General features: G+C 35.3%; 3 protein-coding genes and 1 long non-coding RNA gene across 6 annotated transcripts; 1 reads left to right on the forward strand and 3 right to left on the reverse strand.

Moving 5' to 3' along the window:
- The first annotated feature begins 4,726 nt into the window (after nucleotides 1–4,726).
- LOC106342176 (proline transporter 1) lies at nucleotides 4,727–7,761 on the forward strand. Its single transcript, XM_013781037.1, has 8 exons — nucleotides 4,727–4,793; nucleotides 4,873–5,126; nucleotides 5,408–5,632; nucleotides 5,709–5,803; nucleotides 5,899–6,088; nucleotides 6,192–6,532; nucleotides 6,678–7,480; nucleotides 7,562–7,761. The coding sequence occupies exons 2-7, from the start codon at nucleotides 5,033–5,035 to the stop codon at nucleotides 7,053–7,055; spliced, it is 1,323 nt and encodes a 440-aa protein (XP_013636491.1). The 5' UTR covers nucleotides 4,727–4,793; nucleotides 4,873–5,032; the 3' UTR covers nucleotides 7,056–7,480; nucleotides 7,562–7,761.
- Nucleotides 7,762–7,962: 201 nt separating this feature from the next.
- On the reverse strand, nucleotides 7,963–10,511 carry LOC106342174 (coronatine-insensitive protein 1-like). Its single transcript, XM_013781035.1, has 3 exons — nucleotides 9,784–10,511; nucleotides 9,093–9,576; nucleotides 7,963–9,014 (listed from the first exon to the last, which is right to left on the reverse strand). Exons 1-3 carry the CDS (start codon nucleotides 10,269–10,271, stop codon nucleotides 8,172–8,174), a joined length of 1,815 nt encoding a protein of 604 aa, XP_013636489.1. The 5' UTR covers nucleotides 10,272–10,511; the 3' UTR covers nucleotides 7,963–8,171.
- A 5,475-nt stretch (nucleotides 10,512–15,986) lies between these two features.
- Nucleotides 15,987–18,976, reverse strand: LOC106342175 (coronatine-insensitive protein 1-like). Its single transcript, XM_013781036.1, has 3 exons — nucleotides 18,309–18,976; nucleotides 17,159–17,642; nucleotides 15,987–17,085 (listed from the first exon to the last, which is right to left on the reverse strand). The coding sequence occupies exons 1-3, from the start codon at nucleotides 18,794–18,796 to the stop codon at nucleotides 16,249–16,251; spliced, it is 1,809 nt and encodes a 602-aa protein (XP_013636490.1). The 5' UTR covers nucleotides 18,797–18,976; the 3' UTR covers nucleotides 15,987–16,248.
- Nucleotides 18,977–19,977: 1,001 nt separating this feature from the next.
- LOC106340711 lies at nucleotides 19,978–21,303 on the reverse strand. 3 transcript variants are annotated; one of them, XR_001269493.1, is made up of 4 exons: nucleotides 20,996–21,303; nucleotides 20,556–20,695; nucleotides 20,306–20,417; nucleotides 19,978–20,229 (listed from the first exon to the last, which is right to left on the reverse strand). It is a non-coding gene; the product is annotated as an uncharacterized LOC106340711 (long non-coding RNA). The 3 variants fall into 3 exon arrangements; XR_001269492.1 differs by having other exon boundaries at nucleotides 20,556–20,698; XR_001269491.1 differs by having other exon boundaries at nucleotides 20,556–21,303.
- Between the last annotated feature and the right edge of the window lie 1,051 nt (nucleotides 21,304–22,354).

A 22,354-nucleotide genomic window follows, 5' to 3' on the forward strand; every position in this document is an offset into this window, starting at 1 on the left:
TAGAAAATTTCTACAACTTTTTTTGTACCTTAGAAGCAAAAACTTTTTGAAAAACTATATTGTGCAAATTCTTAATAATCAATGATAATCTATAGAAATCAATACAAAATATTTGATAGAAATTAGGAAACATTTGTGAAATCTACTAAACTTTTAAAAATCTGTCAAATTCTAAAATCACTTAATTCTTTCCAAATTCTGGTTCCAATAACCCCCCGAAACTTTGAAAATAATAAATTATGTATCAACCGCAAAATCACAAAAACTGTATAATCTTACAGCTTATGCTACTCATTCCTTTAACAAAATAATATAAAATTGTAACAGCTAAAATGAACTAAACCATATACTTATTTAGAAACGCTTGCGTCTGGTTAATACGTCAATATAACTAGGTGTTTTACCTGCACATGTGAACATAATCGTTTTACTAATAATTATTAATATACGTAATATGATTTAAACATCATGATAACTTATTCTTTATATTCTTAATCATTTTAGTTTTCTTCGATTTTTATTTCGGTTTACGTCTCCTTAACACAAAGAAAAGCTAGAAAACTATGAAACCGTAAGAGCATAATTACATATCAAATACTCCACACAATAAAGTAAAGTAAGAATGTGAACTTTTGGTCTTTTTTAATCTACTTTATATTTTTGAACCAGAAATATGTATTAAATTACAAAAAAATAATAATACTAAAACACACACAATCCAAGTAAGAACAAAATAAATAAAAAGTAAATAAAAACTAAAGTTCGATGATAATTTAGAAGAAAACTTAAAAAAAAACGAAATTGAGATAATGATAATATTTCATTGGTTTACTTGATCAATATATACATTGAGTTATCTTAATATTTCATAAGTTTACTTCTAATAAAAGAATTAATAGATAATGATAGTTTTATTATTAAAGTTAATTTATGGTTAATTACATAATGAAAAATCTAATTATTCATTAAAAATATATCTATTTTAGCTGTTTTAGAAACTAAATCGTTAAACACATGTTCATAACATGATTACATAGGCAACTCTCTAAACTTAATATCAAAGCATATTTTTCTTATAGATTAAACAATAATAAAACATACACGTGAAATAACTACTGAAAGTACATAAATATAGATGTCAAAAACTATAATCGAGACAACTTGGAATGAATGAAAAAAATGAAAGTATAGAGTTTAAAACATCTTACATCATGTGAAAATAAAAATTGGTCCTAACTTGTTTAAAATAATTATAATTGTAATTCCAATTAGAAATTTTGAAATAGTTATGTTATTTAAATTAATAAATTAATAATTTAATCTAAATCCTAGTAAGAATCTTGTGAAATTTAAAATAATTATAATCATAATTCCAATTAGAAATTTCGAAATAGTTTATTATTTAAATTAATAAATTAATAATTTAATCTAAATCCTAGTAAGAATCTTGTGAAATTTAAAATAATTATAATCATAATTCCAATTAGAAATTTCGAAATAGTTTATTATTTAAATTAATAAATTAATAAATTAATTAGAAATCGAAATATTTATATTATCTAAATTAATAAATTGATGATTTAATCTAAAAACTACTAAGAATATGACAAATAAGCAAAATTAGCTAAAATGATGGAGAATGAGACAAATCAGCAAAATCACTTCATAAATAATAGTATAGATAATGGAAACCAAAAAGTAGAAAATAATTAAAGTGGAACAAAAAAACTTGATGAAGGTGGAAATTAAAAGATAAAAGGATAACAAAGGGTTGAAAAACAAAACACATTGCTCTCAACTTTGAGAGAGAGAGAGAGAACATATTCTTCATAGCAACTAGAGGAAGGATCCAAAGGGATCGCATTGATCCTAAGTCGAGTGAATTCTCCTTAATATTTTCTTAATTATTGGCAAAAAATTCCAATATTTTGCTTGGTTTTGGATCATGCTATCCCTTTCGATTCATCCTTCGGTAGCTTCATCTTCGATCAAACGGTTATAGTAGACTCTTCACTGGAGATTTTGTTTGGCTTAACAAATCTGCGACGCTTTGGTCTCAAGCCAACAACAACAATCTTGGAAACTCTCTTCTTACAAGTAAGTTTCAAAGACTCTTCTTGAGTCTTGACCAAAGCGAATCATGCCAAAAATTGAAGACCTACCTGTTTTTTGTCTTTTTTTATTTGGATCGAATTTCCAATTTACCATAGCGGAAAATCTTAATTGATTAGTTATCAAATATTACTGTATATGTTGATATATATGAAATATAGCACTTGAAGTTACTTTTAACTGGTTTAAACTTTCTGAAAATACCTACATGGCCATTTCTGAAAACTATTTTTTCAGTTAAATACCATATATATATAATTGGTGCATATTGGTGTATATATATTTGTGCATCTTTCATATCAGTTATTTCCTTAAATATATGGTAACTTTATATTCATTCGAGATTACTTTCTACACATGCTTACTAGTTTGAAATCCCAAGTCCCAAAGTCTCGTTGGATCCCGTTAAATTAAATCAAGTAGGACTTGGAGTAGAGGTGTACATATGTTCACAGGAAAAGGACTTGGACCATTTTAACTTTACCCAACTTAATAGAATTCCAAACTGAAAAAGAATAAAAAACTTAAACAACGAATCCAAAGGAAAAAACGAAGATAAACACTGAACCTAACTACAACGCATATAAATGTATATTAAAAACAGAAATCAGGACAAATCTTCATCGCAAAGTACAACGAGTTACAGACTAATCTTACTTAGTTAACAACAAAAAGTATATATTACATTTTACTTTATAGTTTTTCTTCAATTAAACGCAAATATATCCCAGTGTGAATAGAATGTCATTCGGAAAATTTATTTGTGGCAGGTTTAGAAATACTTTGAAGAAAAATTTATGGTTAATTAACATCATTGTGTTTTTGTCTGAAGAAAGTCCGGACTATCTGAAAATAACAGCCACGATCATAACCTGAGGACATCATCATTAGTAAGATGGTTGACTTTCAAACATGAATACGCATATCATACACACATTATGCATATCTTTATTATTATTTCCTTCTTACAATCATTTTTCTCCCCACTGTAATGTGTGAAAGAAGAAAAGAGCGGAAAAATATCTAAAGAAATCAAATTGAACTAAGAAGAAAAGGAACAGAATCATGACATTGAATTTGATGTTGTTTACGTGCAAAAGATTTTGGTGGACCGGCAGATATGGAAGAAAGGACGATGTATTTCTTCATCTGCGAGGTTTGAAATTACATTGTCTCCTTCTTTCCCTACACTTAATTTGCTATTTACGTATGCTTACAGTCATCTCAATGACACTCAAAGTTTTATAACTTTTTTATTTGTATCTTTATATTTTTTGGGTAATTTGTAAATTCTATTGTCTCATTGTTGGATCCCCGCGTAGTTGCTTGAGTTCATCGTGTCTTCGTGGGTTCAGCTTTAAAAAGGCAGGTAGTGATACGCTTAGTTAGGCCACCTTTCAAGCCCATGAATGTAAACATATGTAGTAACTGTGACTAGTGGCAACGGCTCCACAAGTGCCGCTCTCCTGCTGCCGCAAAAGCATCACACGTGGTTTATCTTAATCCAGCTTGGACCAACTTGCAAATCAAACCACTAGATTCTGCTCTGGTCTTCATGGTTCGGCGAATCGGTGTGACGAGCCAGATTGAACCATTGGGGAGGAGATAAATCATTAATATCTTATCTCTCATATCAATTATTCTTCTTATGAATATCTTAAATATTTTATATCAATTATTGTTCTTATGAACCTCCATGGGTCAAGTTTTTTTTTACCAAAATTATACTCCTACCAAGATAAAGATGGCCAAAAAAAGAAAAAAGATAGCCAAAAAATGTTATATTTTGCTTATAGGAATAAAAAAGATACTGGGCTTTGCTATAAAGTGTCCTTGAAATTAATTGCGTCCACAACACTAAGGCTTCTTTATCGTCCATTATTAAGGCACTACAAAGCATAAGGGATATAACGATATATACTTATTCCTGATCATTTGTTTGGTAACTACTAATTCCTTCTTCTTTATTCCTTCCAACTCTCATTTAACATACATATATACGTTTGAGGAAGGTTGTTTTGTATACCTGTAAACTTAATATCTAAAACGTGTACCTCAAGCAACCGCCCGAGGATCAAACAATGTCAATTCGCTGAATTTAAAAATGAAGGAATACAGGTTTTTGTAACCTTCAAAATGGGCTTTTGTGTCATGGTCAGTGATTGGCATCTTGGTCATGGAGAACGCATAAAATTTGAGTTGGGACTTGGGAGAATAGTTGGTACTTCCAAGTGGTTTAAGATTTGTTGGAAGTTGTGCCCTTCTGCCATTAACTTCAGCCAATAGCTAGATTGCATGGCCCCAGTCAACTTGCTCTGGAGAACGTGTGTATATTTATATAATTTCGATGAAAACTCAAATATTGTTTTTTTTTTCTCTCTCTAATATAGAAGAACTACCAATTTTTTACTTTTGTTTTAAAATAACTTTGAATTTAGATAAAAAAAAAATTGAATATAAAATGTATTGAAGTTCTAGACATTACAGTGAACATTTAATAATTTTGTTCTTACTAAAGAAGACCCATAATGTCAAGGAAAGTATTTTCTGAAAGGATAATTTTTTGTAAATATATTTATTTAGTTTTTTATTTATAAATCTGGCCATTCTTATGCAAAAACAAAAATTCAGACGAGAGAGACTTGAGACCTCAAAGGCTCACAAGACCACCCACCAAATGCGTTAGTATAATGTTATGTCCAGCTTTTCTTCATCGGTCTCTCCTTTCTTTGACTGAATTAGATTCTATCTTGTTTTCAGTGAAGGAGAGAAAAATTCGCTTAAAAAAAGACAGATTCTATATAAATCAGAAAAGCTGGCTTTCTCAAAACTCCTTCATGTAGTTGAGGAAGGAGGAGGAGAAGAAGAAAGGCAAAGGCTCTTAGCTGCAGATACACAAGAGCCCTTTGTCGTAACGACCATGAACGCCACCGAAGCTATGAATCGCAAAGTTAATGTCAGAGGAGACGATGTTGATATCGAAATCCCTGACACTGCTCATCAAATTAGCAGCGGTTTGTAAATTCATTTTCCCCTCCTTCGTTTTGTTATTTTTTTGCAAGCATCCAATATTTTTACTTTTAATCTTTTACCACGAAAAATGTTTTCACCACAAAGAGTAAATTAACCTAATATAAAAACCCAAATTCTAAAAATCTGTTTATACTGCACCTAGAAACATTTTACAACCATATATGTTTGTTTGGGAAATTTTTGCTTTGTCAAACTCTGTTTTTAGTAATCTGAGATCACATTTTGGGGTTTAGCTTAAACCTGTTCTTGTGGAATGGTACAGATTCATGGTTTCAGGTGGCGTTCGTTCTGACAACCGGTATAAACAGCGCGTATGTGTTGGGATATTCAGGAACAGTAATGGTTCCTTTAGGTTGGGTTGGTGGTGTGGTTGGTCTTCTTCTCGCTACTGTAATCTCTCTCTATGCAAATACTCTCGTAGCCAAGCTTCATGAGTTTGGTGGCAAGAGACACATTCGTTATAGAGACCTTGCTGGATTCATTTACGGTACAAAAAAAAAAAACACCAAACCACCTCTCTTATATTTTCTCTGTTGTCACATTCATTGAAATGTTTTGATCAGGTAGAAAGGCTTATCACCTTACATGGGGATTGCAGTATGTTAATCTTTTCATGATTAACTGTGGATTTGTCATACTAGCTGGCTCTGCCCTGAAGGTAGTTAAAACATCTTGATTCTTGATTATTAATTCTTGAATTTTGATTCCTTGTGAGCCAAGTTAGTTATTTCGGAGTGTGTTTTGTTTCTACAGGCTGTTTATGTGCTTTTCAGGGATGATCATACTATCAAGTTACCTCACTGTATAGCCATTGCTGGTCTGATATGTGCGGTTTTCGCTATTGGAATCCCTCATTTATCTGCTCTTGGGGTCTGGCTTGCAGTTTCAACCATCCTCAGTCTCATCTACATAGTAGTAGCAATTGTCCTATCAGTTAGAGACGGTATAACTTAAAATAATGATCAAGAATTTAGCTATACTGATAGATTATATAGCTACTGATAAATCTGACTCTTGGCTATTATGTATGTTCTGTTGTTTTGTAGGAGTGAAAGCACCTGCAAGAGATTACGAGATACAAGGATCATCACTAAGCAAACTTTTTACCATCACAGGAGCAGCTGCAAACCTGGTCTTCGCATTCAACACAGGGATGCTTCCAGAGATTCAAGCGACAGTGAGACAACCGGTTGTGAAAAACATGATGAAGGCTCTATACTTTCAGTTCACAGCTGGTGTTTTACCAATGTACGCGGTTACATTCATCGGATACTGGGCTTACGGATCCTCAACCTCCACCTATTTGTTAAACAGTGTTAACGGCCCACTATGGGTCAAAGCCCTTGCTAACGTTTCAGCTATACTTCAGTCTGTTATCTCTTTGCATGTAAGTTTCTTGGCCCCAAGTCTTTTAACTGTCTCAAACTTTTTGTAACGTTCCGACCACCCACGGATAATAAGACTCCCATGCCCGCTCACTCGACGCGTTGGTCCTATTACACCTTTGCTCAGTTCTTCTTCTTTATTTGTAGATATTTGCGAGTCCAACATATGAGTACATGGACACAAGGTTCGGGATCAAAGGACATCCACTGGCTTTAAGGAACTTGCTGTTCAGGATCATGGCGAGAGGCGGGTACATCGCGGTGAGCACGCTTATCTCGGCGCTCTTGCCGTTCCTTGGGGACTTCATGAGTCTCACTGGTGCAGTGAGCACATTCCCTCTTACGTTTATTCTAGCTAACCACATGTACTACAAGGCTAAGAACAATAAGCTTAGGCCTTTGCAAAAGCTATGGCATTGGCTTAACGTTGTCTTCTTCAGTTTGATGTCTGTTGCTGCCGCCATTGCAGCTCTCAGGCTCATTGCACTTGACTCTAAGAACTTCCACGTTTTTGCAGATTTGTAATTCATTATAGTAAAATTGTATTATTCATTATTGTACTTGTTAGGCAAGGTTTCTGTCTATTTATAAATTATAACCAATCAGAACCTAAATGAAACAAAAGGTTATACAAAGTACTAAAGCTTACCATCAAGGAACCTCGCCCTTGCTTCGTGCTCTCATGGATCCCCGAAAGCCTCTCAACCGCAGGGGAGTCGGCATTCTCCGAGATATCTTAGGATTACTTCAGTGGTTCGGACAGTTACGATGCGAAGATGAGGTTGCTGATCGAATTGTTTCCCGTTGTGTTGCCGGAGTTGAAAGATACAAGCGAAAGGAGCTCAATGGGTAAGCATTGATATTGGTGGGTAGGTTGAGAAACCGGAATTGGGGAAGCTTTGCAACCTGGTGGTTCCTTGTGCTTTGACCATTGGTCTCCACAAGTCAAAGTAAGTCCTTTGGTGTTGTAATGGCTTTCGTTCTTATCAGTTGTAACATGAGACTGATGTTGTTTGTTTGCTTGATGACAGGGGGAGGGTTTGATAAGTTTCATTCATCTACTTAAAAATGTGAGTTCAGGTGGTGATCTTGGTTTGTATGGAGACGTGGTTCTTGATGCTTGCTGCCTGAATATAGCTTCAGATGATGAGATATGCATGGATACATGTGGTGGAGTTATCTGTGCTTCTTGTTACTAAACTCCATCCAAATAATCCCAGAACAGTACATGTTTTTGCGATCAATCTTATATGTACTTTACCTTTGTATGGTATATAACTATATCATCAACATAACTCTTGAAACGTAACTCATATTCCACTGTAGTCCACTGCGATCAATCAATTCTACGACTTTCACAAAATGCTACTTTTGTCTGTCAACTTATCAACCATATACACAATTGAAAATGAAAAACTAGAGTCGCTGCACATCAGAAACACCATGACTTATATTTCACTGTAGTCCAATGTAGAAAAAAAAAGTAATGCCCAGGCCCCTCCTTACAAACAAGAATCTATGTAATCTCTCAAAACCACTGACAATACAACAGTAAGAAGAAGTAAAAGAATCCATTACACAGTTCATGGAAGACTACAGATATGACCAAATCTTTTATGTACAAACCTGCTTTGTATCATCTCAATCAAGGACTCTAACAGTTGGTGGACAATCTGTTCTCTGACCAGCCAGCGAGTAATACGCTAGTATATGAGCAGGATGCTCCACCTCACTTACCTCTCCCATTTCATCCGCTTCCGGGACTCTTCTTGCTTGAATCAGCTCTATGTTCCAGTACGGTCTAGACATTACCCTCAGATCTTGCCCTGTCTCTGAAGCTCTGTACCCTTGCACCCACAGGTATCTCAGCGAAGGCAGCTTCATCACCGCTGCAGCGATCGCTCTCTCGCTGAAGCAACAACCTCTCATCTCCAGCTTCTGCAGCTTCGGACAACACCCTTCTCTCGAGAACTCCACCAGTCCTTCGTCTGTCTCACCAACGTAACCGAGAAGCATCCATCTCACGTTTGGACTGTACTGTCCTATGTAGCCTAACCCCACGTCCGTCAAGCCGCCTGGCCTGAGATAGAACGCGAACCGTCTGAGTTTCTCGCATCCCATCAAGAGTGATCTCACTCCTTTATCCAGCGGCAAATCTGCTACTATTCTCTCTTCCTGGTCGAGCAAGACGAGGCGGAAGTCGCGGAGGTTTTTCAGATACGCGCCTATGGTTCGGAGACACTCGTTGGTTATGTCTGTCACGTACACCGCCATGTACTCTAGCTCCTTGCAGCCGTGAGCCAAAGCCGTTAATCCTCTCTGTGTGACTAAATATCCTAAGTCCTCATTCCCATCTTCATCTGCACCTCGTCTTTCGTCATCCATCTCTTCTTCATCTGCACCCCGTTCGATCCTCAGCCGCTTCAACTTCTTACAGCACTTTGCAAGAACCTCTAGACCCTTGTCTCCTATTACATTCCTCGTCTGAGATACACACACCAAAGAACTTGTCACCCTTGCTTACATAGTTCATAAAGAAGAAAAAAGTGAAATGTTTTTTACCTCGAGAACTTCCAGATTAGGACACTTTTGGATTAGTTTACAATGATCATTAGTTTCGAGAAACGCATAGATCAGATCCAGCTTCCGGAGTTGAGCAGCGAATGGAAACAGTATCGGCATTTCGTTAGCTCCCAAGTAAGTGAGGCCCAGACGACTTAGCTTTGGAGGGAAAGTGAGTTTGATGTACTTGTCAGGCGTTTCAGGATCCTCATCCAAGGCGCCACCACAAAACTCCTCAAGGTTAACAGCAGCTTTAAAGAACCCGAGTAGCTCCAGCACCTCAACGTCACCGACCTTGACAGAGACCAGAGAGCGGTGGCAGTTCCTAGCTATGGTTTCCAAGTCTCTGGGGCTGAGTTTTGTAAACTCAGTCATGTAGAAGTTTAAAACCTCGAGAGACGTGTTGTGCAGGGCAAGCTCGTGTAGCCATTTACCATCCTTTTCAAGGAAAGAACTGTCGTCCATCAACAACGTTTTGATTTTCCTGTTCAGAGAAAAACATACACAGAACCATGAACAACTAAAGATAAAAAAAAATTGGAATTTTCAAACTCAAAAACGGCATCGTTTCAATCTTGTGTAAGCAATCTTGTTCTTATTAAAAACGGCATCGTTTCAACCTTGTGTATGCTGCAAATAATAATCAATCTTGTTCTTCAAAACGACATCGTTTCAATCTTGTAGTACCTACCTGCAGTGTTTAACGACGCTCAAGAGCCCATCGGTAGAGAACCCCAAGCACTTATCAAGCTTCAAAACCTCGAGCTCATCCCCCCTCGCTCTCGCCAAAACATCAAGATCCAAATCACGCACGATCATCCTCCTGAAATGCACCGACCTGATCCTCCGGAGCGACAAGGCGATCTCGTTCACCCAGGGGGTAACGAACCCTCCCCAATTATCGGGGATGAGGTTGAACATCGCGGCGCGAGGCTTCCCTTTGAGCTTGAGCGACCTCAGGTTCGGGAACCGCGCGCTGAGACGATCGGGTGCGGAGGCGTAGCATAGGGCCATGGTGACGTGGTATCTCGTCTCGGAGTCCGCTCTGAGCCACGTTCGGTTGACGAGGGAGGCGGATTCGCGGTCTTTGGGGTCGGTTACGTACGGCATTACTAGCGAGATGACGTCATCGGCGTTCCGCGGGGTTGATCTGAGCTTCTTGTTATCGGGATCCTCCATCGTCAAGATTCGATTCGTTTCGTCGAGCAACGGATTGAAATCGAGAACAGTGAAAGGAGGAAGAAGAAGAAGAAGGCAGAGATTCGAGTAAGCAAGGACACGTGTAGGAAGAAGAGAGTGTGAGAGGAATCAATATAAGAGAATCTCTCTGCTCTGTTGTTTGTTGATAATATTTTTTTTTCGGGATCAAGTGGGCACACAGAATAATATTTGACTTTTGACCTTATATTATACAGTGTGTTAGACGTCGATGATTTTTGTATTATATCAAGTAAAGCCAGATCTCTTTTGCTAAACGACGATGTAAACAGAATATTAACAAGATGTGGTTATGCAATGGATGATTAAGCACGGCGTGATCATTATTAGTTAGCTTAATTATGTGCTTAGTGAAAGCTTTTTTGGGTTATCAACAACTTTTTCTGTCGTTGATAGCTAAAAGTAGGTTCCTTGTGGCCTATAAAAATGTGTGTTTTAACTATATGATATCGATGGTTTATGTGTTATGTATAGAGCTGTGTGAATTATTGAAACAAGAAAAATATTGTATGTCAATTGTAAATCGATAGATGACTATCATCAAAATGACCAAGAATATATATATTAATAATTTGTGAATCAGTAGAGGGTTGGTTAAACTTGCCTTTTAAGCTTTCTAACAATTTTTACTCAAAATCCACTTAACTAGGGTTTTCTCACTTCTTAGGAAAATACTAAAAAACTAGATTTTGATCAGCTAATAATATTTTGGTTAAAAAAAATTTAATTTAAAAGTTACTAACTTTTTTTTTGTCAGAGTTTTACTATTTGAGTTTTGACATTGAAAGTAATTTATTTTGACGTCTTGTGATGGGCATTCAAGCTTTAGGTATGTGTCGGTTCGGTTTATTCAGTCGTCAAATTACTGAACTTTGGATGTTGAGACCGGTTTAGCAACCACATTTTTCAAATAAAAATAGTTTTGGTATAATTTGGGTTTAAAGTCAAAATCCCAAAAAATCGTCCGAAAACCTGAGTTAGACCCAGAAAAACTGAAAAAATCGGGTAATTCATCAAATTCGGAGGTTTTAATTTTTTTGTTTATAAATTATATTATATATATAGATTTATTTATCTAAATTAATATTTCATTATGTTTTAAATATTCAGATACCCCATTGGTTTTTAGTTTAGTTTTACTTTTTCGGGTTTAGAAAAATAACGTATTCACGTATAATCATCGAGATAAACGTTTTTTTAAATAATCTGAAAAGACCCATTTTATCCACTAACAAATAAAAGCTAGAAAAGAGATCTCTGATATCATTTGAATCTGTCAATCTGTTCAAAAAGGTTGCCAGAAAGGTTAGTAGTTTTTTTAATATACAACATACAAAGAAGATAGAAAAAAATCTCTAATATTAAATCAAATTATTTTTGAATGAAATCTTTCTTTATATTCTGAACATAATCATTTTATCATAATTTTAAATTTGTAACTAAAATATTAAATTTGTAAATAAAATATTATAATAATTTTGAATATCTTATAATGTCCGTATATGATTTATAATCATTTATTAAAAATTTAAAAAAAATATAATTATTATCATGGTTTACAAAATTATTTTATCGCAATTTTAAATTATATATAATAGTTTCTACAACTTTTATAAAAATATAAATCCTCATATATATATTAAATGAGATGTCACTTATTAAGGGGGTGTTAGTGGGAGTTACATTTATAAAGAGTTTGTTGATTTTTAAAATTGAAGGATTTGTTAAATTTGGAAAGAGTTGTAGAGAATTTTGTATATTGTGAAATTCAATGGAAATAAATTGATATAATGATTCTAAGAATCTAAAGTGAATATATAGTATTCTCAAAATCTTGTGTTGTGAATTAAATAGTGAAGAATACAATTCCCAATAACACAAACTTTACTAAATTTATAGAATCATTAAAATCTTAAAATTTTGAATAACAAAAGATTGTGTATAGAATTAATAAATCATCAAACCAATGACATTAGATTCTAATGAGAATGTGAGAAACTATAAACCAAATAACACTAGATTCTAATGAGAATGTGAGAATCTATAAACCAAATAACACTAGATTCTAGAAATTCTAACAATCACTATAAATAGAACTCCCACTAACACCCCCTAAGTGATTTTTGTTTACGTATGAGAGTTTTAGAAAAAAATTGTTGTAATTTTATCAGGTGAGAGATTTTCAATTTTCAGTTATTTAATTAGATCTAAAATAAAAGATAAGTCTATAACTAATTAACATCACTTACCAAATAATCTAAATGATATTACAAATAACAATTTATGGTAACTAATTGTAAAAATTATCGAAAGTGTTATAATGTTTTATTCTTTTTAAATTTATATACTACATAAATTAATTAATAGAATACAATTTATAGAAATCGATATAATGATTTCATATTCCTATATAAAACATTATATTCATAAAAAAAGTATTATAATAATTATTAATGTCTTATAATGTCCATATATGTTTTATAAGTCATATATAAAAAAGTTGAAGCATCTATATAATTATTTATCATGGCTTGCAAAATTATTTTTCATAATTATAAATTATTTATAAGATATTATAAAACACAATGTTCAAGAAATATGCTACGTGTAATTACACGCTTTATAGAGGAGTAATGACTATGCAGATAATTTGGGACCTAGGCGTTAGCGAATTACTGATTTATTTTATAAATATTTTACGTTTATATAGATATTTTAGTTTTTGAGTTTAATTACAAAAGTATTGTGATTAATTATCAAAACTAGATATACCACACAAAAAAAATTATACAAATTTGTGGATTTATATTAACATTATTGCATAATTTAACATATTTAGATTGATTTTAACCAATTTAGATGATTCAGTTCGATTTAAACTGTTCTAAATAGGTTGAAATTATATAAAGTTGTTCTTTTTAGAACCTTGGTTAGAATTATATAAAGAATAATAACATTTGATCAATTTTTTTATATATTTATAAACTACATAATATAATGAATGAAACTTTTAATCATTTTTATTTTTTAAATTAATTCTAAAATAAAATGTAAGTCTAAGCTAATTATCATCACTTACCAAATAACATAAATTAATGATATTACAAATAATAATTTGTGGTAGCTAATTTTCAAAATTATAGAAAGTGTAATAATGTTTAATCATTTCTTTTTGTATTTATATAATATATAAAATAATGAATAGAAATCGATATAATGATTTCATATTCATATAAAACATAATCGTATCTATAATTATTAATATCTTATAATTTCCATATATGTTTTATAAATAATTAGGTTTAAAGATTGGACTAACTATACTAAACATAACATGTGAGAACTTCGATTAAAAAAATGTTTTGCATTTAAGTCAAATAATATAGTGAATATGGTAATGTTATGATTGAAAAGAATTATAAGAGAATTTTTTGTTTCACCGATTGTATGTTTTATTTTACTATTTAGAGAGAGAAACAAATATTTGGCAAAAAAATAGGAAAACATTAGCGAAAATTTGATAAAAAGAAGGAGAAAAATTCGAAGAATATGTATAATATGTGTTGGAGAAATGAATGTGATAATTATATATATAATTCTGCAAACATTTGTTATTACTAAATGTTCATCAGTTATTACTTTACGATATTCTATACATAATATATATTTTCATACAATTATTTATATCCGCGAATTTCGCGGGCAACCACCTAGTTTCTTTTTACATAGTAAGACCTAATAAGCATTCGTCTGACATAAGATCCCATGACATTGGTTTCAGGTCAATCTTTCTGGACTATTGGCGATGAATCTTCTGAGACCATCCGTGCTTTTGTCATTGCTGCTTCATCATCCTTAGACATCAACAAGAACACATCCCGTAAGCTTGCTTGGATGATGGAAGTGGGTTTAGCCATTGACAAATCAGACCCGTCTATAGTATCATTCTGTCCCTCAATCTTTGAGCAAGTCAGTAAGGAGATTCTGAATCTCAGTGAATCAAGCAGGTACCTCATCGACGTCAGAGTTTTAAATCATGTCATCAAGTCTTTGCAATTGGCCTGAAAATGATACAATCTCTTCTCTTTTTTCCTCATCTTGTTCGTTTCGGTGCTCATAGAAAAACAAAAAAAAATCATAGGAAGACCTCTACTAATATTCTAGGCATCTCTATTTCTGTTAGGTTTTGATTATCGTTTTCATTTTTTGGTTTTGAGCTTTTGAAAACAAGCAATTACATGGGCGTGCATCCTTAGTTGTAAGATGTAACAAGCAATTAGATAATCTCATTTCCTCCATGAAACCATCATCAAAGTTTCAATTTTCGATTGTAGCCTGGAAAACACTATAGAAATGTATAGTCTACCACAAATCATTCATGGACAAGCTTTCAGGTGTTTGGTTCTTCATGGACAAATATTAGTGACAAGTTTTGATAGATCAAAACATATCCTAAGACAACGTTTTGATGGACAATTACCAAATTGTATTTTGTAAAAATTGAAAAGCATAATGGGTAAAAACCATTGCTTCAATCTCATCCATACATGATACATGTATGAACAACAAACCTTTTAGATGAAGTAGTTTTCTCCAAGAAAGACATGGCAATGTATGATGAGAGATAGTATTGAACAAAGCAAAGCGTGGAGGGACATGTTTTATAGAAATCTGAGAATGTGGCATAATATGCAAGTTCCTGTTCTGATCCAACATGGATGCGAAATCAAACTCTGTAAACCTCTCAGCAAAAGAAGAAGAAGACGAATAGGATCCTTTGGTTTTTGATGGACAAGTTTTGATAAGCCACTACTTCACCAATTAATGTACTCAAAATCCTCTAAAGGAACAAATAGTTTTCTCTAAGAAATACATGGTAATATATGATGAGAGGTTGGTTGTATTGGAGCAAAGCAAGATTGTAGAGACATGTTTATAGAGAATCTTGCTACTAAACTCCATCCAAATAATCCCCGTAGCTCATGGTACGAGAGGATCATGAATGGGATGCTTGGCCATTTGGAACGCCAACCAAAAAACAAGGAGCGGTGTATGGCCTGGCTAAGATTCGTTGAGCCACTCCTGAAAGCTTTAGGGCGTTTCTTGCTTGCTCATTTTCGACGTATTTTTCCTCTTTTCTTTCAGTGGACACATTCAGATGATCCAGAAACTGTTTTGTTGGTATGTCTTCATTCACTTACCACACTGTACGAATGTTTGAACACACATGAAAAGTTTAGTATCAGCGTATAGGTTCTTGAGAGAGTGGAGACGGTTTTGAGGTTGACTTGGATTGGAAACTCACCAAGGTTCAACCCCAAACACTATAAAAGAGCTTTAAGACAAACATTCTTCTCCTCTTGTCCTCCGTATCTTGAAGCTACTCCGCGAGTATGTTTCTATAGCCTTATGAAATACACTGCAGGTCCAAAAGCTTACAGCTCAGAGTCTGCGTGGAGGCAGTACCAGGATGATCCAAATCTGGTCACGGTTGGGGAATATAATATGGGCTAGCTCTACTTGACCACAGAGAGCCTCTTCTCCTCTCAGAGTTGTAGGGTCATAACTGGAACATCAACATATAGCTTCCTCACTCTTTCAACTTTTATCTAGATTTTGTGATCAATCATATATGTACTTAGCCTTTGAATGGTATAGAACTATTATCACAGAAACTCTTGAAACCATATACACATTTGAAAATGAAAAAGTAGAGTCGATGTACATCAGAAACATCATGACTCATATTCCACTATAGTCCAATGTAGAAAAAAAGTAATGCCCAGGCCCCCCCTTACAAACAAGAATCTATGTAATCTCTCAACACCACTGACAATACAACAGTAAGAAGAAGAAGTAAAAGAATCCATTACACAGTTCATGGAAGACTAAAGATATGACCAAATCTTTTATGTACAAACCTGCTTTGGATCATCAATCATAGCTCCCTCAGGACTCTAACAGTTGGTGGACAATCTGTTCTCTGACCAGCCAGCGAGTAATACGCCAGTATATGAGCAGGATGCTCCATCTCTCTCACATCTCCTAGGTTCACTTCCGGGACTCTTCTTGCTGGAATCAGCTCAATGTTCCAGTTCGGTCGAGACATTACCCTCAGATCTTGTCCCGTCACCGATTCTCTGTACCCTTGTACCCACAAGTATCTCAGCGAAGGCAGTTTCATCACCGCTGCAGCGATTGCTCTCTCGCTGAAGCAACACCCTCTCATCTCCAGCTTCTGCAGCTTCGGACACCCTTTTGAGAATTCCATTAGTCCTTCGTCTGTTTCACCAACGTAGCCAAGAAGCATCCATCTCACGTTTAAACTGTACTGTCCGATGTATCTTAACCCCACGTCTGTTAAGCCGCCTGGCCTGAGATAGAATGCAAACCGTCTGAGCTTCTCGCATCCGATCAAGAGGGATCTGACTCCGTTGTCCAGCGGCAAATCTCTTATCCTCTCTTCCTGGTCGAGCAAGACAAGGCGGAAGTCGCTGAGGTTTTTCAGATACGCGCCTATGGTTCGGAGAGACTCGTTGGTTATGTCTGTGACGTACACGGCCATGTATTCTAGCTCCTGGCAGCCCTGAGCCAAAGCCGTTAATCCTCTCTGTGTGACAAAACCTCCCAAGTCCTCATTCCCTTGTTCATCTGCACCCCATCTTTCGTCCATCATCCCTTCTTCATCTGCACCCTGTTCGATCCTCAGCCGCTTCAACTGCTTACAGCACTGTGCAAGAACCTCTAGACCCTTATCTCCGATCACATTCCTCGTCTGAGAGATACACACCAAGAACTTGTCAGCCTTTACATACAAAATAAATAGTTCATAAAGAAGAAAAAGTTACCTCAAGAACTTCCAAATTAGGACACTTTTGGATTAGTTTACAATGATCATCAGTCCCAAGAAACGCAAAGAGCAGATCCAGCTTCCGGATTTGGGCAGCGAATGGGAATATCATTGGCATTTCGTTAGCTCCCAAGTAAGTGAGGCCCAGACGACTTAGCTTTGGAGGGAAAGTGAGTTTGATGTACTTGTCAGGCGTTTCAGGATCCTCATCCAAGGCGCCACCACAAAACTCCTCAAGGTTAACAGCAGCTTTAAAGAACCCGAGTAGCTCCAGCACCTCAACGTCACCGACCTTGACAGAGACCAGAGAGCGGTGGCAGTTCCTAGCTATGGTTTCCAAGTCTCTGGGGCTGAGTTTTGTGAGCTCGGTCATGTACAAGTTTAACACCTCGAGAGACGTGTTGTGCAGGGCAAGCTCGTGTAGCCAGTTACCGTCCTTTTCAAGGAAAGAACTCTCTTCCATCACCAACGTTTTGATATTCCTGTCAAAGAAAACAGACAGAACAATGAACCAAGTGAGAAAAGAACTCAACATAAAATTGCATATGCACAACAGCGACAACCCATTCAAGGATACATGAACTCGCAGAGACAATCTTTCTATGCAAATGACATATATAATAATCAAGTCAACGCTATTATGTAAACGACTTTGATTATAAACATTGAACTCCCAGCTGGAATGAAAATAGTATTTGATTCCTTACTATACTTTACAATCAAGTCTTCAGAAACACGGCACCTAATGCAATGAACGACATTATAAACATTGAACTCCCAGAGACAATCTTTTTTGATAGAACCCCCCGCCAAAGTTTCTAATTCCACAACTGATAATTTTCTCAAGTTGCAGGCATAACAATGGCAAGTGTAAAGTGTAGCAAGGTCCTTTATACAAGTAGGCACCAACGTTTCTACTTAGTCAACTTGTTCTTATAAAAACGGCATCGTTATGAAGATAAAGAGAGTTGCAAAAGTATGTGATAAACCTCAAGAACCAATCGACATTATAAACATTGAACTCCTCCAAAAGTGCAAAGTATTAGCACGTAAGGTCCTCTCTACACAAGTAACTAACCAATTGAGCTAGCAAATCTTGTTCTTATCAAAAACGGCGTCGTTACGAAGAGTAATCTTGTGTTAGTTACCTGCAGTGTCTAACGACGCTCAAGAGCCCATCGGTAGAGAACCCTAAGCACTTATCAAGCTTCAAAACCTCGAGCTCATCCCCCCTCGCTCTCGCCAAAACATCAAGATCCAAATCACGCACGATCATCCTCCTGAAATGCACCGACCTGATCCTCCGGAGCGACAAGGCGATCTCGTTCACCCAGGGGGTAACGAACCCTCCCCAATTATCGGGGATGAGGTTGAACATCGCGGCGCGAGGCTTCCCTTTGAGCTTGAGCGACCTCAGGTTCGGGAACCGGCGGGCGAGGCGATCGGGTGCGGAGGCGTAGCATAGGGCCATGGTGACGTGGTCTCTCGTCTCCGAGTCCGCTCTGAGCCACGTTCGGTTGACGAGGGAGGCGGATTCGCGGTCTTTGGGGTCGGTTACGTACGGCATGACTATCGAGATGACGTCATCGGCGTTCCGCGGGGTTGATCTGAGCTTCTTGTTATCGGGATCCTCCATCGTCGTCGTCCGTCGTCAAGATTCGATTCGTTTCGTCGGAGATTCGAGTAAGCAAGGACACGCGTCGGAAGAAGAGAGTGGGAGAGGAATCAATATATAAGAGAATCTCTCTACTCTGTTGTTTGTTGATATTAATTTTTTTTTTTTTTGGGATCACAGAATAATATTTGATTTTTGACCTTTTTATATTATATACAGTGTGTTACAGAAGTTAGACGACGATATTTGTATTTATATCAAGTAAAGCCAGATCTCTTTTGCTAAACGACAATGTAAACAGAATATTAACAAGATGTGGTTATGCAATATGGATGATTGATTACGTACGGCGTGATGATTATTTATTAGCTTAATTCTGCGATTAGTTTAAGCTTTTTTGGGTTAAGGACAATTTTTTCTGTTGTTGATAGCTAAAAGTAGTTCCCTTGTGGCCCATAATAATTGGGGTTAAACTAGATGATAACAATGATTGTTATGTATGCATATTACACCATCTCCATCAATAAGAACCTCTTATGGACTCTAATCAATAAATTAGTAATAAATATAGTGATTTGAAAGGTTTAAAACTTTTGTTAATTTAATTTAAGTTTTTCTCGTCCAATGGTAGAACCTCATTGAGGTTCTTAAAAAACAAAATTATTTTTCTAAAATTAGAATGATTTGATTTCATAACATGAAAAACATAAAAAAAATATTAAAAAAGACATTACAACATATTGAAAATACAAATACTAATCGTAAACGAGAAAAAACCGATTAGTCGAAATCTTGATTTGTTCCAAATTTTTGCTAGATGTTCTCAACCAAAATTTTGCCAGATGTTCTCAACGAAATCAGCTTTCAATTGTTGATATATTTTGTTATCACGGACTCGACTCCGAATGCTCATTATATTCCCGAGATTTGAAGGCATATCTGATGAAAACTCGAAATTCACTTGTGAATTTCGGTTTGATTCCGGTTGTTCGAAACAAACCATTTCACCAACAAGTTCCCACAATATTTTGGGAAATTTTTGGTGAAATGGTTTGTTGCAAGGGTAAGAGAAGCACAGGAGAGTTGGTGAAATGGTTTGTTGCAAGTGAAACACAATATTTTAGGAACTTGTTGTTTTAGGTGAAATGGTAAGAGAAATGGCAAAGTTTGGATGTTGTTTTCTTTTACAGTCGGAAGAGAAATAAACAAAGGAAACACATCTCAAAAGGGTTCTTGAAACACAACTCAAACTCGCTTGCTTTACAACATACAAATTTTGAACTTATAAAGACAAGGAAACACATGTTGCTTTATAACTTGCAAGTCACATGATACAGTCAATAAAGACAAGGAAAAACATGTTCTTTTACGTTCAGGCAGGAAGAGGAAAAAAACAGAACATGAGCATTTCTTCTTGTCTTCTTCATTACATGACATGGGAACACAACTTGCACCTGCCAAAAAATTTGATCAGAGACCATACAGAAGCACGAGACAAACAGAGCAACAGAATACACAACTTGCACTCACAACATGACCTGCAGAAGCACGAGCCAAACAGAGCAACAAAATACACAAGTCTCAGTATAGGCTTCAGCCTTAGCTCCAGAGATGTTTAATTGTCTTTCTAATTGTCTTCCACCTGCTAAAAATGTGATCAGAGACCATACAGACAAAGAGAGCAACATAATACAGTTATCACACAAGACAAAGGTGTGATTTAACTTAAGCCAAAAGAAAGTGTTCTCAATGGATCAAATGATAGAGTATGGTTACTTACAAGAAACACATAGATTGTAGTTGCCACTGATGCTCCAATGAAACCTTCCCATGTTTTCTTAGGAGACAATTTTATCAAAGGAGTCTTCTCAAAATAGAAACCAACGAAGTAAGCTGCTACATCGTTCATAGCAATAAGCTCTGCTGGAAGAAGAAACCGGCATACATACATCCATTTAATAAACATGTTGCTATATGTTTCAGAGATATATATAAAAACTCATGTGTATCAACCGAGGAACCCAAGATCATCATCATAACTTGTTAAAATCAACCAACACTAACTCGGTTTCTATGCAAAAGATTCGATTTTTTCCAACAAACACACGATAATCTACTAGTAAAATATTTCACCTTCCTCAAGATCATCATGCAAAATCATCATCGACATTAATTTTTACAGACAGTTTTTCTACAGAGAAGAGAAAGGGGTGTTCGCACTTATCTCGCCTCTTGTATAACTTTCATCCTTTCCTCGATGTTTCTCTTGAAGCTGATTCATGTGAAGAACTTCCTTCTGTCTTCTGATCTTCATCAGAGCATCAACGCATGGGAGGAAACGACATCGACACCGCATTGACGAAAACAGCGAATCGAGTGCCGATTGGCTTCGGAATCGACAAAGAATGGACAGCGAAGGATATCGACAGAGAATCAATGGAGAAGATGGAGAGATCGAGCTTTGGAGGAGGAAGAGAAACAAAAGTGATTACGGGAGAAAACCCGACGGAGGAGAGAGACACGTTAAGTTGTGGTCGAATAAGAGAGTGCCACGTAGGGGTCTTTACCAAACCTAAAAATCCTAATTTAAACACCGGTCCTCTCTTTTATTTTCATTTTTCATTTATTTTTCTCCTATTTTTTCTAAGAAACCTAGCGTAAGAAGCCACGATGGACCTGCTCTTAGTTTGTATGAACTATTGAACAAGAATACATATTGCATGATGATGATTTCATTTAAATTGACCAATAAAATACTATTAATAATTGAATATGATTTGTGAATTTTTTTACGTATATAAAGTTTCATTAAAATCAATCACAAATTAATAAACTAAATGACAAAAATATTTTGTTGGATTTGACAGTGAAAAAGACACTCAAAGAATGTAACTCAAGATTCTACTCCACACAAACCAAAACAGCACAAGAAATAGATGTACGTACACCTTTGTGATTTATCATAGGGAAAATTGGAAAAATGGGACACTCTCAACTTTTATTTGTCCTTTTAGTACTTCTGATATTTTTAGCAATTCTAGACATGTTTTACCCTTCTTTTATGGGAAAAGTAGTAAACTGAATTTTAAAAATGTAAAAAAATATTAAGACTATTGGAAACATAAGTATGACAATATATATGCTTAATTTTTTTTTTTGAAAAAAGTTGAATCATATTTTATTTTATTTTCTAGCTACAGTTAGAAAACACATTCTAGTAATCTACTTAATTTAGAAATCGGATACTAAGTTTTATACATAGATATATCCAGGGTATATAGCGTAAACTAATATTTCTTATATATTCTAACGAAACTATAATCTGTTACGTTATAATCAAGAAAATTGTCTTCAATCTACCTACAGCTTGATAACGACATATAGCTACAACGCAATGATATACCTTATCTATATTATTTGTCATAATATGTTCTGCCTTTTACCTTATGTGACGCTTAAGGAAGAATATGTTTCTCATCTACTCTACTATGTTCTGCGTAAGGTAGGCTACATATTCTAGACAAATCCGAAAAATATAGAAACTTCCATATTCGGTTAAAGATGTTTCCTAAATCTAAA

Source organism: Brassica oleracea, chromosome C4 (genome assembly GCF_000695525.1).
Source record: "Brassica oleracea var. oleracea cultivar TO1000 chromosome C4, BOL, whole genome shotgun sequence".
NCBI classification, from domain to species: domain Eukaryota; kingdom Viridiplantae; phylum Streptophyta; class Magnoliopsida; order Brassicales; family Brassicaceae; genus Brassica; species Brassica oleracea.

Bases quoted from the DNA above. Each gene is read 5' to 3' on its own strand.
- LOC106342176 (XM_013781037.1), top strand. From the start codon at position 5,033: ATGAACGCCACCGAAGCTATGAATCGCAAAGTTAATGTCAGAGGAGAC. The intron at 5,127-5,407 runs GTTTGTAAATTC...GGAATGGTACAG, and splicing joins TGCTCATCAAATTAGCAGCG to ATTCATGGTTTCAGGTGGCG. The intron at 6,533-6,677 runs GTAAGTTTCTTG...CTTTATTTGTAG, and splicing joins AGTCTGTTATCTCTTTGCAT to ATATTTGCGAGTCCAACATA.
- LOC106342174 (XM_013781035.1), bottom strand. From the start codon at position 10,271: ATGGAGGATCCCGATAACAAGAAGCTCAGATCAACCCCGCGGAACGCC. The intron at 9,577-9,783 runs GTAGGTACTACA...TTCTCTGAACAG, and splicing joins AGCGTCGTTAAACACTGCAG to GAAAATCAAAACGTTGTTGA. The intron at 9,015-9,092 runs GTAAAAAACATT...TGTGTATCTCAG, and splicing joins CTAATCTGGAAGTTCTCGAG to ACGAGGAATGTAATAGGAGA.
- LOC106342175 (XM_013781036.1), bottom strand. From the start codon at position 18,796: ATGGAGGATCCCGATAACAAGAAGCTCAGATCAACCCCGCGGAACGCC. The intron at 17,643-18,308 runs GTAACTAACACA...TTTCTTTGACAG, and splicing joins AGCGTCGTTAGACACTGCAG to GAATATCAAAACGTTGGTGA. The intron at 17,086-17,158 runs GTAACTTTTTCT...TGTATCTCTCAG, and splicing joins CTAATTTGGAAGTTCTTGAG to ACGAGGAATGTGATCGGAGA.